Source organism: Rhincodon typus, chromosome 41, assembly GCF_021869965.1.
Source record: "Rhincodon typus isolate 14 chromosome 41, sRhiTyp1.1, whole genome shotgun sequence".
Lineage (NCBI taxonomy): Eukaryota > Metazoa > Chordata > Chondrichthyes > Orectolobiformes > Rhincodontidae > Rhincodon > Rhincodon typus.
Window position 1 is genome coordinate 11,828,803 of NC_063372.1, and position 20,204 is coordinate 11,849,006.

The window sequence follows — 20,204 nt, forward strand, 5'->3', positions numbered from 1 at the left end:
CTGAACAAGATGGCTGGTAATGAATATGTGGGCTTCAGTAATGCTACGTAAGTGCCAAACTACTTTCCTATATCTGTCAAGTTTCATGTCTCCAATGATCACTTGTAGTTTGCTGTTAAACCTTGAGGATACTTCACTAGTGAGCCCACTACTGACCTTTCAGCTTTGCTCATCTGTGCCTTTTTGTTTTCAAGAAAGAATGTTATGGGTTCATGATCCACTCTAGGATTCATTACATAATCTAACTGAGAATTCTAGTACAGTACTGAGGATGAGCTGCAACACCAGAAGTTTTGTCTTTTGGATTAGGCATTAAACCAAAACTCCCACACATTGCTTCATGTGAATGTACAAGTTCTTGAGGCACCATGTGAAATGCAGCAATTTTTCCTTGGTGTCCTGGCAAAATTTCTTCCTTGAGCAAGATCAAAGAAATGGATTATTTGTTCATTATGAGCAAATTAGCTGCATGTTTTCCAGAACAGTAGTGATTGTGTTTATCAAACAAGTAGCTCATGGTCCGTAAGGTTCTTTGGGAATATCCTAAGGATGTGAAAGGTGCAATGTAAATGCTACTTTTTTTTTTCTTCTTCTGAGATTTTGTTTGCTCCCAGAGATGCAGTTTTATAGACTTGTGCCGTGTTCCACCATATTGTCCATTCCTAATGTATTATTTTGAGCCTTGAGAATAGCATCAACTCCCTCCATGGAGATGGACAGAGGCTTTCCTGGTTTCTTTAATGGTTCCAGACAATAAAGAGGCATAGGGTCTTGTGGTGCAGTGGTAGGGTCTCTACCCTGATCCAGGACATTCAGGTTCAAGTCCCATCTGTCCTAGAGATACATCCTAATATGTTTCAGCAAGTTGATTGATAGGACTCGTATGGTGCAGTGGTAGTGCTCTATTTCTGGGCTGGGAGGCTTTGGTTCAAGTCCTACTGATTCCAGAGGTGTGATAGCAACTCTGAACAGGTTGATTAGAGCAGAAAATAAAGAATAATAATCATTCTCTTTGAACCATTGGAGGATCAGGCAATGAGCTTGTTTATTCATTCAGCTTTGAATTTTGATGTAAGAATCATGATCTTGGGTAGCACAGTGGTTAGCACTGTTGCATCTCAGTTCCAGCCTTGAGTGACTGTGTGGAGTTTGCATGTTCTCCCCGTATCTGCATAGGTTTCCTCTAGCAGTCCAAAGATGTGCAGATTAGGTGAACTGGTCATGGTAAATGCGCGGTTATGGAAATAGGGTGGGATGCTGTTTGGAGGGTCGGTGCAGACTCACTTAACCGAAAGGACTCCATCTGCTCTGGGGGGATTCAATGATCTTTATTGGGGTTCAAAGGGAACATGGGACATTAAACATTATACCAAGTATTTGGAATTTAAGCTATGAAAGAAGATTAATGAAGTTATTTCTTTAGAAGAGATGACTTTGAGATGATCAATTACATTTTTCCTGGTCACAAAAGGGGCTGACAAACATTACCTAGCCAAATTATTTCCTGTGAAAGGGACTCAATCTTTGAGGACAGAAGTTATACAGAAAGGAAGTCAGGGATGATATTTTCACCCAAAGAGGTAACAGAAGAGTGACGTAAGCAGTATCAATAGGAACAAGAAACAATGGCCCCAACAATCTGGAGGTGGGGGATTTGCCAGTCTCCTCCTCCTGTCTGGGAATTTCTAAACAGTTGAATAGACAATAATTGATTTACAAAAAAAAGTCAAAAGTATTTTCCTATTGCTGAAAATTCTTATTTCTAGTCAACACCTTTCTTTCTTTCCATGAAGCTGGCTAAGTTCTGGTATTGGGGTTCACCACAAGTCATTAATGTTGTATTTTTTTTTTCTTTCATAATAAGGTTTCAGTCAGAAAAAGAAACAGGAGACAGAAATTTTGCCATTGGATACTACTTGAAAGAGAAGAAGGTGGGTCAAAAGGTAGACAGTAGAGTTAAACATATGTAATGCTGATCGAGTTCTAAAGCGTTTGCTGTTGTAAAGATTAGAGGTTTGGGTGACAGCATGTTAAAATGTATATAGGTAGAATAATGTCCATTAACCAATATTTGCTAGGAATCTGAACCCTTGACCTTTCACTCTTCCATCTGCAATGAGGCTAGCTTCACAACAGCAGTCTCTTGACTGATGCTTCCTTACTGCAGAAACCCAATGTAAAAGTACCCATTTAAACATTTTTCTGTTGGGCTAAAGGCTGGCTGATCTCAAATCTCTTTTTTAAAAAAAAAAACGTGTCAGAGTTACTCCTTAGTAGACCATCTGGCACACTCATTCAATCAGCTGAAATCAATTGAGCCCATTTTGATCATGTTGCACGGGCCCCATCTGTGGACCAGCAGGCATGAGTTAAAGTCCCGCCTGTTCTGGAGGTGTGTCATAACACGTCTGAACAATTTGATTAAAAATGTTATGCTGCTTGTGAGCATTCAGTAAGGCAGGAAACTGAACTGGTCTTTGACCGAAATCTTAGTGTTGCAGCTTTGGCTGTTGACGTGAACGTAAAGAGAAAGAAGCTCGGGGAAGTATATTTAATATAATAACCCGTGCTTATTTTTCCTCCTCCAGTGCTTTCCAGAGGGTGTTGATATGATCGCTACACTAGATTTCTACTTCCAGGTAATTAGAACACCCTCTGTTGATGTTGGCGTTGAAAAAAAAACAGCTGGAGAGGTGCCCAGCCCTCATTGGAATTGTTGTAATCTAACACTACAATAGTGATTACACTTCATAAATACTCAATTGTTTGTAACTGGCATACCAATTGGATCGGTGCCTATTTAGTGTTTGCCTCCAACCAACATTGTTAACCGATGTTTTCGTTTTATTTTCCTTCTAAATCATAATCCTAACACCAACACAGAATAACTTTCTACCTCAGTACAACCTTAATCGCTAAATTACATGGATTAAACAAACGGCTTCGAGTGGAAGAGGTATCTCATTAATTTGACATGAGCCTTAAAACGATTTTAAATATCCAATAATCTCTATTGAAATCTTTCTCTCCATTAGTTCATACTTTTGTTTCTCTCTTTCTTGCAGCATATTCTCTTTTTTTTGCCAAATTCCAATGGTCCTGAGTTCTAGCTTACTTTTGAGAGCTGTTCTGGTCTCCTGGTGACTCCACATTGATTCCTAACATGTCTCTTGCCCAAAACAATGGGTTTGTGTACAAGCCCAGATTTCCTACTTGTTGTCTCTGTTGGGGGCAACATATTAGCGGCTTTACGCACCTCAAGAATTGGTTGATGTTGGTAATTTTTTTTTTAATTTCCCTTTTGAACGTCCATTCCTTGATCTTAAGCGACCCGTTTCCCTCGCGCAGGGCCGGGCACGTGTCAAGAGCGGGAAGCAGTCACGTGGGAGGGAGGGTGCACCACAATGGAGACCTATGTTGTCACGGTGACAAGTAGCTTCAGCCCGTCCAGTTGCATCCGTTTCTCTCTCCTCATCGAATGATGTTACACAGGAGGCCGTTCGGCCCTGTTGTGTATGTGCTGGTTCTCTGAACAAACAATTCACCGATATGCCTTTCTCCCAGTAAACCTAGACCACTTCTTTCTCGGATAACAATTCAACTCCCTCGAGTACATGATTGACCTGCCTCCACTGTACACTCAGGCTGCGCATTCGAGATCACTCTGCCTGAAAGAGTTGTTCCTCATGGCGCTATTTTTCTCTGCGAAATACCTTGAATCTGTGCTGCTTGTTTATCAACCTGCCACCAGCGGGAACAGTTTCTCCCTATCCATTCTGTTAGGCCCCTCATGATTTCGGATACCTCTATCAAAGTTTCTCTCGATCCTCTCTTCCAAAGAGAGCAACAGTACCAATTTCTCCAATCTAGCTATGTCCTCTAGAACCATTCTCATGAATCTTTTCCACACCATTTCTCGCACTCCATATCATTCCTAAAGTGCAGTACCCAGAACTGTATGCAATGATACAGTTGAGTTTATAAAGGTTTAATGTAAAATTTTATTTCTGTCCTCTACCCCTATTTAGAAAGCCCATGATCTTGTACGCCTTCTTAGCCACTCTCTTAACTTGTCCTGCCAGTGACTCAATGATTTATGCACATATGCACCTACCTCCCACTGATGTTGCACTCCCTTTAGAATTGTACCCATTTTTCTATTGCCTTTGTGTTCTTCCTACCAAAATGAATCACGTTACACTTCTTTATAGTTCAACTGCCACTTGTCTGTCCATTCTACCAACCTGTCTATGTCCCCTCTATTTGCTTGGATGCATCTCAGCTGGTCCCAGTACCTTATCAACTTTAAGTAAAAATAGCTGAAACAATACCACCTTATCAATTTTAAATGCCTCCAGTGTATAAATCACCTCCTACTTCACTATGCCCTACATAGCATCTTCTTCCTAATAAAGGCAAGTGCAAAATATTTACTTAATACTTCAAATTTGCCCTCTGCCTCCACACCCAAATCCCCTCTTTGGACCCCAGTCAGCCCCACTCAGCTTTTTACCACCCTTTTACTAATCATATACCTGTAGAAGACCTTGTGTCTTTGTTAACTGCCAGTCTCTCATACTCTGTCTTGCTTCCCTTTATTTGTTTTTCAATTCCCCTTTGGACCTTGTATGTTTAGCCTGGGCTACCTGTCCTGCTGGGTGTTTCTGGCATTTTCTGTTTTTACATTTCCGATTGCCTGTAGTATTTTGCTGTTAATGTAACTGTCTCATCTTTCAAAAAAGGTCACTAGCTATCATTGGCTTTAATTTTCTGCAGTAACCAAATATTGACATTAATGGATTCCACAAAGGATTTCCACATCATGCTTAAGTGTTTTTTTTTTAACTTGCTGATCTTTGTTTGTTTTATTTCTACAACAGTTTTCCTTTTCTTTTCCTCATTACAGCTGTGTTCAATTGAGGTGACATGCGAGTCAGGTGGAGTAATGGCTGCCACCTTGGCCAATGGGGGAATCTGCCCAATCACAGGAGAGCGGGTCCTGAGCGCTGAGGCAGTGAGGAACACCCTCAGCCTGATGCATTCGTGTGGGATGTACGATTTTTCAGGCGAATTCGCTTTTCACGTAAGCATTTACGCGATAATCAGAGATTGCTCCTAATGGAAGCCATTATGCATTTGATGGCATTTGGATTGATCACCTCATTACTGCAACTTTTGCAGGGACTTTTTGTTTTCCCATTCACGGAAAAGGGGTGTGACTGGCACGGTTGATAACCGTTGCTAATCCTCAATTGCTTTTTGAGAAGGTGGTTGTGAGGTGCCTTCATGAACTGCTGATGTCTATATGGAGCAGGTACGCCCACAGTACTGAGGGAGGGAGTTCCTGGATTTTGATCCAGCGATAGTGAAGGAATTGCCAATATCACTTCAAGTCAAGATGATGCATCAGACTCAGGGGAAACTTGCAAGCAGTAGTGTTCCTGTATGTTTGCAGCCCTTGTCCTTCTATGGGGTAGAGGTGCTGTAAGAGCAGCCTTGGCATGTTACTGCGGGGCATCTTGTAGATGATCCTCCAATGATACTTGATAGTAGTGTGTAAGTGCACGTTGAAGTTTGTGGATGGGGTGGTATTCAAGTGGTATGAACGTACCAAGTTTGAGATTGCACAGCCACCATTGCTGGTATCAATGTTTCAAATCACAGTTCTATATATTGAAAGAACATTTGGATCAATATCCTAACAGAAATCATTAAAGGCACCAGGCAAATACTTAATCACTTTTCCTCATCAACAAACATGTAGATTTACCATGCAGTCCAAACCAGTTCAGATAATATTGGCATTTATCCTGCCAATGGGGACATGATTGAGGTGTATAAGATTATGAAGGGTATGGACAAGGTTCATATACAGCTGCTGTTTCCCTTGGTTGAGGGGTCAATCACAAGAGGGCACAGTTTTATGGTAAGGGGCAGGAGATTTGGGGGGAAAAAAAACTCTTTCACTCAGCGGATGTTGGGAATCCGGAATGCATTGCCTGGGAAGATAGTGGAGGTTGGAAAACTTACAACCTTTTTAAAACAAAAAAATTGGATGAGTACTTCAAATATATTAACATTCAAGGATATGGGACAAGTGCAGGAAATTGGGATTAGTGCGCTCCTAGCAATAGTTACGTTGGTGCAGACTCAATGGGCTGAAGGGCGTTTCCTGCACTGTGTGAATCTGAAACCCCCATCAGGAGCCACAAGCATGTGAACAAAATTAACCCTTTCTGTGATCCTTCTAATCTTTTTAATTGTCAACAAAGAAGTCACTTACAAAGCTGTTAAGTGCCATTTGCTTATATGTAGTTACGTGAAGGATGAGCGTTTTAAATTGCTGAAATAACTGAACTGTCTTTGTAACATTTGTCATAAATAATAGTGATATCAATTGGTGAGATCAAGTGTTCTTGAGCAGTTGGAGTGTGCAAACTGCATGTGAATGTCTGTTAATAAGACACAATTGAATTAAGATGAGTACTGCCATTGCAGTGCTGATTTTGGGCCTGACGAAGGCTGAGAATAATTTTTAACAATGCCCATTATGAATCTGAGACGGTGAAGGACCCATTTAATCTGTGCTGAATGCAGAAAATTGAGAGATCTTAGTTGGGAGCTATTGGCCAAAGCACAATAGGCTTCAGCGCTTCTGATCTGTAAGTGGAGAGCCAGCCAATTCTGTTTGTTTGTTAGCAGTTCCAACTGGAAAGTGTTTTCTGTATCAGTTACACATTTATTTCCAAAAGCAGGAGCCATCCCAAGAATGAGCTAGAGTAAAATTAATAAGATTGGCAAATCACAGGTACAGAGCGCCCTGTAGGAACATAATGTTGAGGCTATATCAGAAACCTGGCTCAAGGAATGGTAGAACTGGGTGTTGAATTTTCTTGAATACAAGTTGTTCTGAAAAGATAGGAATGGACAAAAGGGTGATAGTAATGATCAGGAGAGCATTGCAGTGCTGGAGCAAAAAGAATATCCCAGGAAGGTTGAGGTCATTATTTCTACTGGCACAATAGAGACGGTGAGCTAAGGAACCAAGATGTGGAAACATTTGGGTCAAGATGAGAAATGATAAAGGCAAGAGAGCGCTTGTGGTGACGTACAGGCCTCTGTCAGTAACCGCATGGTAAGGTGTAAAGTCTCAGTAAAAAGAAAAATAGACACACTAGAGTTATCACGCAATGCAGAAGCACTTGCGTGCACATTTTAAGATCTGGTTTTAGCTCACTTTGCCAAAGTAATTTTGTTCTGCAAGTCCCAATCCACTCATCAGTATCTCCTTACCAGTCTTTGTAAAGTTTTTGAAACTGATCAGTTGTCTGTTGCCTTTGGTATTTGTCACATAACATTTTTGTGTATGTGCAGGTTGGCCTTCCAGCAAAATCTGGTGTTTCTGGTGGTGTTCTGCTGGTGGTGCCCAATGTGATGGGCATCATGTGTTTGTCTCCTTCCTTAGACAAAGTTGGAAATAGTGTGAGAGGTATTGACTTCTGTCAGGTAAGAGATCAGAGGAGAACAAGACTCCACAACTCATTGGATTAGCCAGAGCAGCACATCTCACATTCAGTAACAGTCCAACTTTGTAGTGCCCCCTGAACATCCAACAATGTTAGGAATGTTTGTCATAGAATAAATAAAAATCATTATCGGCTCCCCCAGGGGTGTATCTGCCAGTGGGAGGCGGCTCAATGCATCTGCATTTGCTACTCGGCCTCCCAAACCTACCTTCACTATCTGAGCGTATTTATGCTTTGCATTAGCCAAAGTCCAGGATGCGTATGCCACTGGGCATTCCTCTCCATTTGGCCAACTATGAGCTAATATTATCCTGATGCCACATAGGGAGGCATCACATGTCAATACCAGATCTCGTTTGGGATCATAGTGTGCCGACACCTTAGAAACAGCTATCATCTTCTTTTACTTCCCTAAAAGCTATGGCTTGGCTATGTGACCATTTCTAAGGTTGACCCCTTTTTTTTTTAAAAGTTGATGCAAAGCCCAAGGAAAGATCTAAGCTGATAAAGGCATGGGAGCCAGGTCACCTTTGATCTCCCTCACTTTATCTTCTGACACGTGCAACCTGATCTTGCTGACTCTTACCCAAATAGGGCTCTTGGGGTGCCTGGAACACACATTTTTTTCCCCTTCCGAGGCATATGCTGTGCAATTACCTTTATTCAAGTGGTATTGCCCAAGATCAGTCGGATTGGCAAAGGTGTCCACTCCCATTAGAATATCCTGCACCTCATATGCTGTACTTGCTGCATTTTCTAATGATAAAGGCAGTTGTAAAGTCCAGTTGGGCTTCAGCTAGTAGGCACTCTTGTATGGTTATGGTTTGTATGATTCCCTCGATCAATCCCACTCATGTTGCCACTGAAATAACTCCAGAGAGGCTGGTATCCTGTCACCAAGTCACCCTTTATTTAAATGCGGAGTGTCCTCGACACAGGTCCAGCTTCCTCAGAGCCAGCTGTAAGAATGAAACAGAAATGTCAAAGGTGCTGTTAAATCAGGGAGCCCTGGCTGACAGATTGGGGCTGTTAATTTGGTCTAATCAGGGAACTCCTATGAGGTCCACTTGGTTGGCTTTGTTACAATCACAACACAATTATCTCCCTTTTATACATGTCCAAGTGTTACCCGAATGTATTGAGCAAATCCTTCTAGGAAGTGATTGGTCCTTTCTCTTTCAGGAGCTGGTTTCTCTGTTCAACTTTCACAACTATGACAATCTGAGGCATTTTGCCAAGAAACTAGATCCACGGAGAAATGGAAGTGAAGTCAAGGTAAGAAATCTGATGAATACACTGAGTGCCAGCTACTCCAGGCCTTGGCTCACTTAATGTACTTTAATGAGGGCTAACCCACAGCCAAAGAAGAGCTGCTGCACAATTACTTCCAGAAATTGAAAAAGAAAATCCTAAACTATTTCCTATCCACTCCTGCCCCAAGAATATGAATGACATTAGGAATTCAGATGTCTATTAAGTTATTTACACAGTAATAGAGAACTGCTCTTCCTTCTGCTGTCTTAATTAATGATGATGCTTTCCTGCCCTCCCCTCCAATGTCACCTTGCATGCCCCACTTCCTGTTAGTCCATGCCAGCAGTCTTTGCCCTTGACTAAGCCATTCACTTTGACAATCTTTCCCTCTGCGCTGCCATGTTGATGCTGTTTCTGCTTTGCAAGTGGAATTCTGCAATGTGCTGTGGACAAGAATTTATGACCTTGAAAAATATCATAAGAATGTCTGCCCATGGAAAACAGCAGTGTCCCAGCCACCACACTCGGGTAAGACCTGAGAGCAGTGCTGTATCTGTCCACAAATGCAGGCACCACTGTCAGTGTGAACTAAGTGTGGATATGAAGAGCATATTGCTGTATTACCTTTTAGATCAGGCAATATTTAGATAGTACTTCCTTCTAGAAGATGAAATAGGTGTGTAGAATACATGATGGTGTAGAAAGTACAGGGGTCTGCACTTACTCTATCATAATTAAACTTTTTTTTTTTAAAATGCTATTTTGTTGACTCTACCAGGAGGAATCAGTGGTGAATTTGCTGTTTGCTGCATACAGTGGTGACATAGCTGCTCTGCGGAGGTAAGTAATAGCTGCTAATTTGACTAGCAATTATAGGTTACTTTCCTATTGAAGGTACATAAGAGAAATAATTACTGATTTATAAACTATAATACCTGCAGGAATTTTTTAAGCAAATTAAGAACTATGTAAATAAAATTTTACATACAGGGCCAGGCCATGTATTGTACCTGCTCAATTTGGGAGCTGGTGGACCCTATTGTAGCTCATAATGACCACATCTGTAGAACTTTAGCTCAGAGTCTGAGCATCACACTGCATTACATTGGGTGTGTGTGTGGCAAAGAGCTACCTAGACGCTGTTTCAGGAGGCAGTCACACCCCCTTAGATTAACAACCTCCAACTGGGTCAGTGGTTAGCGGGGTATGATTATGATTGAGCGAAATGGATAGAGGAATCCAGGAGGTAATGCTGAAGGAGCCTCAGTCCTTGAGCTTGTCTAATGACAGGTTTGAGATTCTTACTCCCTTTTGTGGACAAGAATAGGGGCTGTAGGGAGGATGAGCAAACTGACCATGGTACAAAAGAGAAATGCAGTTGTAGGAGCAGATTACTGCAAATGCTAGAATCTATACTGAAAACAAAAAATGCTGGAAATCAATGGGTCAGGCATCATCTGTGGAGAGAGAGAGCAAGCTAATGTTGAGTTGATATGACTCTTCAGCTCTGAAGATTCATCTGGACTCGAAACATGAGCTTGCTGTCCATCTACAGATGCTGCCTGACCTGCTGTGATTTCTGGCATTTTTTTTTCTTGCTTTCAGAAATGTATTTGTAACTGGGGATAGCATATTCAGGGGAATAGACACTGTTCTGTGGCCAGGATCGAGAATCCCAAAGGTTATGTTACCTGCCTAGTGCCCAGGTTCAAGATCTCTCATCTGGGCTGCAGAGGAATTTGGAGTGGGAAGGGAAAGATCCCATTATTGTGGTCCCTGTAAGTACCAATATAGGTTGAAAGAGGAAAAAGGTTCTGCTGAGGGAATTTGAACAGCTATGGGCTAAATTAAAAAGCAGAACCAAAAAGGTAGTAATCTCCTAATTACTACCTGTGCCATGAGCAAACTGGCACAAGGCCAACAAGATTAGTGTGAGAGAAATAGGTTCTAATTCATGGGCCATTGGCACCAGTACTGGGAAGGAGGGAGCTGTTCCACTGGGAATGGGCTCCACTTGAATCATGCTGGGACCAGGGACTTGGTGATTCTCATAACTAGGGCTGTGGATAGGGCTTTAAACTAAACAGTGGAGGAATGGGTTCAGTTACATGGAAAGTTACAGAAAAAAATTAGAGGGGATGGGGGCTCAGGAGAGGTTCTGGAAACTTTAATAACAAGTAAGAGGACAGAGTATGGAAAGGGTCAGGAACCTAATTTCAGGCACAGCAGATAAGAGGACAAACATGAGAAGGGGGGCAGTCAACACAGGACTGAGGGTGTTGACTTAAACGCACTCACTGTATGAAACAAGGTAAATGAGCTTGTAGCACAGATTGCAATTGGCAGGTACACTATTGTGGGTTTCACAGATGTAGCTACAAGGGGATCAAGGCTGGGAACTAAGTAAGACTAGCAGAGGGGGAAGAGTGTCTTCTTAGTAAGAAATGAAATTACTTGGATGCAAGAAGTGATTATAGAGTCTGAAGGTGTAGAATCTGTGTGGGTAGAGTTGTGGAACCGCAAAAGGAAAATGACCTTGATGGGAGTTATCCACAAGCCTCCCAGCAGTAGTCAGAATGTTGGGCAGAAAATAACTCCGGGGATAGAAAAGATACGTAGGAAGGACACTATTACAAGAATCATGGGGGGTTTAAATATGCAGATGGACTGGGAAATTCGGGTTGGTAGCGATCTCAAAGGAAATTTTGGAATGTCTGAGATGATTTTGGGAGCAGCTTATGGTAGAGACCCTGAGGGAACAGGCAATTCTGGATATGGTAATGTGTAATGAGGCAGACTTGATTAGGGAGCTTAATGTGAAGGAACTGCTACAGGACAGTGACCATAACATGACCAAGTTCACCCTGCAGTTTGAGAGGGATAAGTTGGAATTAAATATAATAGTATTACAATGGAGTAAAAGTAACTACAAAGACATGAGGGAGGAGCTGGCCAGAGCTGATTGGAAGGGGAACCTAGCAGAGAAGACGGTGGAGCAGCAGTGGCAGGAGTTTGAGAGTAATTCAGGAGGTACTTCAGAAATTCTTCAAGGATGAAGAACCATACTAAGGGGAGGATGAGGCAACCATGGCTGACAAAGGAAGTCAGGGACAGCATAAATGCAAAGGAAAAAGCATACAATGTGATGAAGATTAGTGGGAAGCCTTTAATAATGAGGAAAAAGGACTAAAAATGCAACGGGGGGTGGTGGGGGAGAGAAAGTGGGTGTGAGAAGATGGAAAAGAGGTTAAGCTAGCTAGTACTATAAAAGAAGATTGCAAGAGTTTTATTTTAGATGTCTAAAAAGAAATAAGCAAGCATGGACACTGGACCACTGGAGAAGCAGTAATGGGGAACAAAGAAATGGCAGAGGAACTGAATAGGCACTTTTGCCCTAATCTTCACAGCGGAAGACACCAGTAGCATATCAGAACTTCAAGAGTCGGGGACAGAGGTGAATGTACTGGCCATCACTAAAGAGAAGGTGCTGGGAAAGTTGAAAGGTCTGAAGGCACATTAATCACCTGGACCAGATAGACTACACACCAAAGTTCTGAAGGAGCCAGCTGGAGAAGATTGTGGGGGCATTGGTGGTGATTCTTTCAGGAATCACTGGAGTCGGGGAAGGTACCCGAGGACTGGAAAATGGCTAATGTAACACCCCTGTTTAAGAAGGGAGGGAAGCAGAAGACATGGAATTATAAGGCTGGTTAGCCTGACATCTGTCGTTGGTAAGATTTTAGAGTCCATTATTAGGGATGAGATTGTGGAGTACTCTGAAGTGCGTGGTAAAATAGGGTAGAGTCAGCATGGCTCTTTCGAGGGGAGGTCACCCCTGACAAATGTTAGAATTGAGGTAACAAGCAAATTAGATAAAGGAAAGCCAGTGGATGTTATCTGTTTGGATTTCCAGAAGCCTTTTGAAAAGGTGCTGTAAAAGGAGGCTGCTAAATAAGACAAGTGCCCATGGTGTTAGGGGCATGAATAGAGGATTGGCTGACTGGCAGAAGGTGAGACTGGGGATAAAGAGGTCTTTTCCAGGCTGGAAGTTGGTGGACTAGTAGAGTTCAGCAGGGGTCAGTGTTGGAACCAGATCTATTTACATGATACATTTAATGATCTGAATGAAGAAACTAAGGGCATTGTTGCTAAGTTTGCAGATGACAGAGATAGGCAGAGGGATAGGTAATGTTGAGGAAGTGGTGAGGCTACAGAAGGACTTGGACAGGTTAGGAGAGTGGGCAAAGAAGTGCTGGATGGACTATAATGTGGGAAAATGTTATGCACTTTGGAAGAATAAAGGTGTAGACTATTTTCTAAATGGGGAAAGACTTTGGAAATCTGAAGCACAAAGGGACTTGGGAGTCCTAGTTCAGGATTCTCTTAGAAGGTTAACATGCAGGTTCAGTTGGCAAGAGTTATGTTGCAATGTTAGCATTCATTTGGAGAGGCCTAGATTCAAGAGCAGGGATGTACTGCTGAGGCAGTGAGAGGCTCTGGTCAGAGTGCATTTGGAATACCGAGAGCTATTTTTTTGGGCCCCATGTCTAAGGGTGGATGTACAGGCTTTGGAGGGGGTCCAGAGGAGGTTTACAAAGATGATCCTGGGGATGAAGAGCTTGTCATGATGAGTAATTGAGGACTCTGGGTCTACACAGGTCAGAAAGAGGATGGGAAGATCTCATTGAAACTTGCAGAAAGTGGCCTGGGTAGAGAGAACATGGAGAAGATGTTTCCAATGAGCGGAGACTAGGACCCAGGGGCCCAGCCTCAGAGTAAAGGGATAATCCTTTAGAACTGTGATGAGGAGGAACTTCTTCGAGCAGAAGGAGGTGAATCTGTGGACTCGTTGCCATAGAGGTTGTTGAAGCCAAGTCATTTGAGTGACTTTAAGACAGAGATAGGCTCTTGATTAGTAAGGGGGATCAAGGGTTATGTAGAGAAGCCAGGAGAATGGGGTTGAGAAACATCAACTATGATCAAATGGTGGCACAGACTCAGTGGACTGAATGGCCTATTCTGCTCCTGTAACTAACGGTCGTTCATGCTTGTTTATCTGCCCTTCCTCTGCTGCATGTAAGGGATGGGCTAGAGAGGTTAAGGCAGTTCCTGACCTGCACTCAGTTGTATCAGTGCAGAGGTGCTGAGATAGGACCACCACCACAGATCCCATTTCATTGCCTAGAATGGAAAATCCGACAGGATGTATAACGATTGGGCAATCCACTACTAGCTGCCCTATTTCTCCCTTCACTGAAGATGATGAATTTCAGTCCCACTGTCTCAGAAAAACACCTTGTTGGCATCTTTTTGCCTTCTACATTTACTTTTTTTGGCCCCTCCACCCCACTGGCCATCCAATTTGCAGTCAATATGACAGGAGAATCTGGAATTGTGCACTCAGCTGGCGGAAGCTTTATGGAAGAGGATGAACCAATTGTGTGTCTCAGGGATGTAATATTACAGGCCTGAGGGCTTGCTAGACATGAGCCCTCCTCAATCCACAAGATGGAAGGCAAACAGTCTGGCATTTCAATCTGTTCAAATGTAATCCGGGTTCAAGAAAGGTATCTGAGACACAGGACTGTTTCCACATTCTCCTCTTGTTGGGAAATACCTGATCTTTGCTCGGCCTTACTGTCAACAGCACAGGCAAGATGTAAATAGTGCAAGCACACTACTGCCTCACTGCTTCCATTTGCTGTGTCCCACCATAAATACACAATGTTAATGTTATATTTAAAGCCTCCATTGCATTATTTTTCATTGCAAATTCAAAAATTACATCAGTGCCTTTAATGGAGCAGAATGTTCCAAGCAGTTCAAATAGAGCATTATAAATAATCATTTTGATACCAACCCAAATTGCGGCAGAGGAGTTTGAGACCAGTGCGTACTCTGACTGGGGTATGTTCTCACTTTTCCAGATTTGCACTCTCTGCCGTTGATATGGAACAGAAAGACTATGATTCACGTACACCACTACACATAGCTGCAGCTGAAGGTATGGATGAAGTTGTTAACTACTAAACTAGCAGCATAGCCTCCAATTTTCACTACACTTTGCATTTTTCCTCTTCTCTCAGCCTTACCACACTCTGGTGTTTGGAGGCAACCAACTTGAATCCTATCAATTCCACACTGCAGCCATCTGCTGAAGGGGCACAAGAACCATCCGACCCCAGCTGGTTTTCCCTCTGCCATTCCCCTGTTCATGAAAGTGAAAACACCTAGCTTATGTCCAGCCTATTCACTGACACTCAGTAGCTGCAGTGTGTATCATCCTCCAAGATGCACTGCAGAAATTCAGCAAGGCTCCTTAGACAGCACCTTCCAAACCCACAACCACTTCCATCTAGAAGGATAAAGGCGGCAGATATATGGGGACACCACCATCTGCAAGTTCCCCTCTGAGCCTCTCACCATCTTGACTTGGAAACGTATTGTCCTTCCCTCAATGTCGCTGGCTCAAAATCCTGGAACTGCAGCAGTTCAAGGTGGCTCACCACCACCTTCTCAAAGACAGTTAGGGATGGGCAATAAATGCAGGCCAGCCAGTGACTCCCACATCCTGTGAATGAATAGAAGCAGTTGAAGGCACAGGCACCAGGGAAATACTTAAAACTGCGATGTGCAAGAGACCAGTGGAGGCTACAAAGTAATGAAGGGATGAGGTTATGAAGAGTTTGAAAACAAAGATAAAGATTTTAAAGTTATCGTTGAATCAGTTGCCAGTGAAGGTTAGAAAAACAGGGATGATGGGTGAGCAAGATTTGGAGCGACTTACAAAATGGGCACCAGAGTTTTCAATGAGCATAAGCTTTATGTAGGGCAGAAGTGGAAAGTCAGCCAGGCACCAGTTAGAATGGTCTAGTAGTAACATTGATATGGATGAGGATTTTGACCAGGTTGAAGCAAGAGAAAGCAGGTGCTATGAAGTATTCAGGTTAAGCAAGATGCTTGCTATCAAGTTGTGAAATTTTTTTTTCTCCATCTTCCACAGAAGAGCATCGCCTACTGAACCAGTGAAACATTACTCCCCATATCAGTTATCCTGTGGCATCCGAGTAAGATGATCTATTTAGCACAACTGCTAAATCTGGGATTGTTTTCTGCCTCAAAACCCTACCAATTGGTCATTGTAACTGGTGGAGACTGCCTGAGCTCCATTCATTATAGTGAGGAGACATTCATGCCATAGGTTCTAATCCATCTTACGAAGGTGAAGAAGTAGGACGTGACCCAAAATATATCTATTCCCCCTGACTCATTGCTTTAACTCACTTAAGTGTTCATTACATTTTGTGTAGGTCATGTGGAAGTGGTCAGTTTTCTTCTTGACGGCTGTCGTGTAAACCCCTTCTGCAAGGACAGGTAAGTGGAAAAAATCTCAAGTTGAAGAGGATATAAATGAGGTTTGAATAATACTTGCTCTTCAGTTAAGGTTCAACATGAATTTTTTTTTCCACTGATCTAACCTGGAGATGGGCATTAGTATTCTTCCAATTACAAGTGTGATGAAAGATGAGAGATATCATGTTTAGAGCTTGGTTTTCAAACTAATTGCATATGGGTGTTGGTTACTTCTGTGAAGAGGTTAAAAGGAAAGGCCAGAGAATTCTTTCTGGAACCTTGACTTCATCCACTCTGTGTTAGACATTACTGCAAGCCCTTTGGAGCATTAATGGAAGATTGTGTTTGTTTATACTATGGAGTTTATGACAGGCAGAGTAAACACAGAGGCTTAACTTGCTTTTGGTTTAGAATAATCAAGGATTGATTTTTAGCTTAGAAAAATCCAGCCATCAAAAGTTCTTTAGGGCAGTTTTAGAGGAGACCAGACTGAGCTAGGATTAGAAGCAAATATTGCTTGCCTAGAAAAGGAGCACAAGACAATTTAGGGAAAACAGTCATCTTCGTGCAAAATTGTAGCTTGTGAAGCTCCTGACCAGGAGTGTTTGGTTAGAATTCAACTGCAAGCTATTAAAAGACTGAAAATCTAATCATTCCTGTGGTTGGTTCACTCGCTGAGCTGGTTTGTTGTTGTTCTGCAGACGTTTCGTTACCCTGCTGGGTAACATCAGTGCAGCCTCTGATTTAAAGTGCTGTTGTTTTCCCACCTGCTATTTAAACGCTGGGGTCTGTTGGATTTGATTACCTCACTTCCAGTTTTCCTTCGCAGTGGTGTGTGTATTCATAGGGTCTAGTTCTGTGTTTGTTGATGGCCTTCTTGGTGGAGAACCAGGTCTCTAGGAATTCCCATGCATGTCTGTTTGGCCTGTCCTAGGATCCTGGTGTTGTCCCAAATAGAACTGGTGGTTCTCCTTATCAGTGTGTGTGTGTGGCCAAGTACTGAATTTCAACAGTAACCACCTCAGCACCCACAAATGAAAGTGTGAAAACACAACGTAGCAACCTGGAACTACGCCAAAACGAGGAGTACCTCCAAAGTATTTAAGGACAATGGATACCCGAACAACTGGATCCGACGATGCCCATCACACAAAACAACAAAGATACTGCACTCCCTGTCATACTCATCATGTTATCATACATCAAGGACGTATGTGAACTGACCACAAGACTCCTACGACCATTGGGCATCAGAGTAGCGCACAAACCCACATCAACCGCTAACTCAAACCAAAGACCCCTTACCCACTATGGACTGAACCAACACAATATACGAAATTCCATGCACGGACTGCAACAAACATTACATTGGATAGACAGGAAGAAAATTGGCCACAAGGGTACATGAACACCAACTAGCAACAAAGACACGACCAATACTGACTCATCTCCATTCACACGGATAAGGAAAACCACCAGTTCTATTTGGGACAACACCAGGATCCTAGGACAGGCCAAACAGAGACATGCATGGGAATTCCTAGAGGCCTGGTTCTCCACCAACAAGGCCTTCAACAAACACAGAACTAGACCCTATATATACACACCACTGCAAAGGAAAACCAGAAGGGAGGTAATCAAATCCAACAGACCCCAGAGCTTAAATAGCAGGCGGGAAAACACAACAGCGCTTCAGCGGAGGCTGCACTGATGATGTTACCCAGCAGGCTAATGAAACGTCTGTGAGTTAACGAACCAGCTCGGTGAGTGAACCAACCGCAGCATCCACAACCAGAGGTACAGATCTATTTGAATCTGATCATTTCGTTTTGAGTATTCAAGAAAGAAGATCTCAGTTCACAGATTTATAGAAGGATAAGATCTCAATTTGAAACAGTGATGGTGTTGGGGAAATGGAAATGGATAAAACTTTAATTTTTCAGATCTTTCAACCTATGTTCTTTAGATTGCTTTGTTTGTTTATTATTCTTTTTCTTCCAAAAGAGAATCTACAGCTCATGTCTAATTCTGGGATCTGACTTGTCCAGTAGTAATATCAACTGGGTTCTGCTTGGTATAGATTTGAGTCTTTTGCTCATGAACTAGAAATGGAATATAGCAGAACTTTTCCTGAAAGCACTAAAGCCATTCATGGGGATCAAGTTTGAACAAGATCAAAGATACAAACTCTAGTTACATGGTGCTGCAGTGTTGACATCTGGTATCCCTCCCATCATTGTGACACAGTTGCACTTGAGAAACAGTTGCACCATATCCAATTTCAAAATTAACATCCATTTAGGTAACAAACCTGTAATCTAAGTGTGGTTTTTTTGTCTTCAATTATTTTTTTCTGCCCACAGATGGGGCAATACTCCGCTTGATGATGCAATTCACTTCAACCATCACCATGTTGCAAAGCTGCTAAGGAACTACCAGATGTCTTACTCTCTGCCAGAGACAGCAGACAGCAACTGTGAGGATGAAAGACCACCAACCTCTTTTGTCACCAATGTCTGAATATCAGTCCTAGTTCTCATGTGTTGCCTGTGATGTAGGTGTCTAGTTAATGCAAACAGCTGTATCTTGTCCTGCCATAGTTCTACTGGAAATTGTGTTGTAGTTTCACAACCTAATGTCTTACAGCAAAGTCAAAAATCAATATTCACACCAATAAAATCACCAATATTTTGGTCAGGTAGCTAACTAACAGAAATCATCACCGTGATAATTCAAGCCAAGTGCTCATCAGGATTTTGCTCCTCATCCTTTTAAAGAAGGATACACTTACATTGGAGGTAGTAGAGAGAAGGTTCATTAGATTGGTCCTTGGAATGAGAGTGTTGCCCTATGATGATAGGTGATTTAATTGAAAGAAAGAAGGTCCTGAAATGGACAGTTTCCACTGGTCAGGAGATCTGAGATGTGGTGGGGGCATGGTCTCAGGATAAGGGACCAACCAATCTAGGACTAAGAGGAGTAGAAATTACATTTAAAAAGGTTGAGATTCTTTTGAATTCTCTGCCCTATTGGATTTCAGATGCTTCATCATTAAGTATATCCAAGGTAGGGATAGACAGATTTTTGGGGTCTGTGAATTAAGGTATATGGGGAGCAGGTGGGTGAGTAACATTGAAATCAAATCCTGGCTTGATCATATTGAATAGTGGAAGAGGCCCAAAAGGGCCATAGAGTCTACTCCTCCTATTTTTGTCTAAATCAATTGCTGACAAATCCACATGACTAAGTTTTACAACAGGCCAAAATTCCACATTTTAAAAATGGGGAAAAAAATAGAAAAGTTAAAATTATGGAGACAAAAAATCTCATTCATGAAACAAGAAAAAAAAGTAGATGATGGAGACAAGATTTTTAAAAATTATACTTCCCTGGTGATGACTTTCACTTTTCTCCTCTGGTTTTAAGGGAAATTACCATGTAACTATACAGCAGTTACTATAATTATGTACAACAACCTTGGAACTGTGTTCCCTCAAACATGACCATTAAAGACTATTTAGTATTGATGCCAACGTAAAGAAACTGGGTTATTTGCTCACTGTATCAAGGACAGTTAATATTTAAAATGGACAACTGAGGCTTTGGTAGGATGATAGTTGTCAATTCAGTAATGTTGTACTTGTATATTATGAATTATGATGACTGTCCCTCTGGCAGCTGAAAGAATGTCTGCACATTTGAGTCAATGGGGTGTCACTGTAACTGAAACAAACTGAGCATTAGTCAGAGTTCTAGATTGCTATTTACTTTGTTGTGAAGAAATAAAAATGATTACTGTACAAAGATAATTGTTCCAAACCATTCAATTTGTAATTAGTAAGGCAAATATTGCTATTTAATAAATCACAAAACAAGTGATCATCTCACTCTTGTATGAGTTTTAGATTGAGCTAATTTTAAAAGACACAAGTGAACCAAACTTGGAGACATTAAAAGATGAGCCATTGAAAACAGAACAAGTTCCTCAATTTTTATGGAGGACAGCAGGCCAGGGTTGAATGTTGGAGGAGTGTAAAAAGGTTAATGTTCTGGAGTTAGCTTTACCTGCCA

At 42.0% G+C, this 20,204-nt stretch overlaps 1 protein-coding gene across 1 annotated transcript in view; it reads left to right on the forward strand.

Moving 5' to 3' along the window:
• LOC109924521 (glutaminase liver isoform, mitochondrial-like) overlaps positions 1–19,937 on the forward strand; it is a 53,989-nt gene extending 34,052 nt beyond the window's left edge. The window contains 10 exon segments of the mRNA XM_048618875.1: positions 3–47; positions 1,865–1,931; positions 2,589–2,639; positions 4,907–5,083; positions 7,375–7,506; positions 8,709–8,801; positions 9,559–9,620; positions 14,708–14,784; positions 16,091–16,154; positions 18,497–19,937. Of these exon segments, the coding sequence (XP_048474832.1) occupies positions 3–47; positions 1,865–1,931; positions 2,589–2,639; positions 4,907–5,083; positions 7,375–7,506; positions 8,709–8,801; positions 9,559–9,620; positions 14,708–14,784; positions 16,091–16,154; positions 18,497–18,653 (925 nt within the window). The 3' untranslated portion in view covers positions 18,654–19,937.
• Positions 19,938–20,204: the final 267 nt, after the last annotated feature.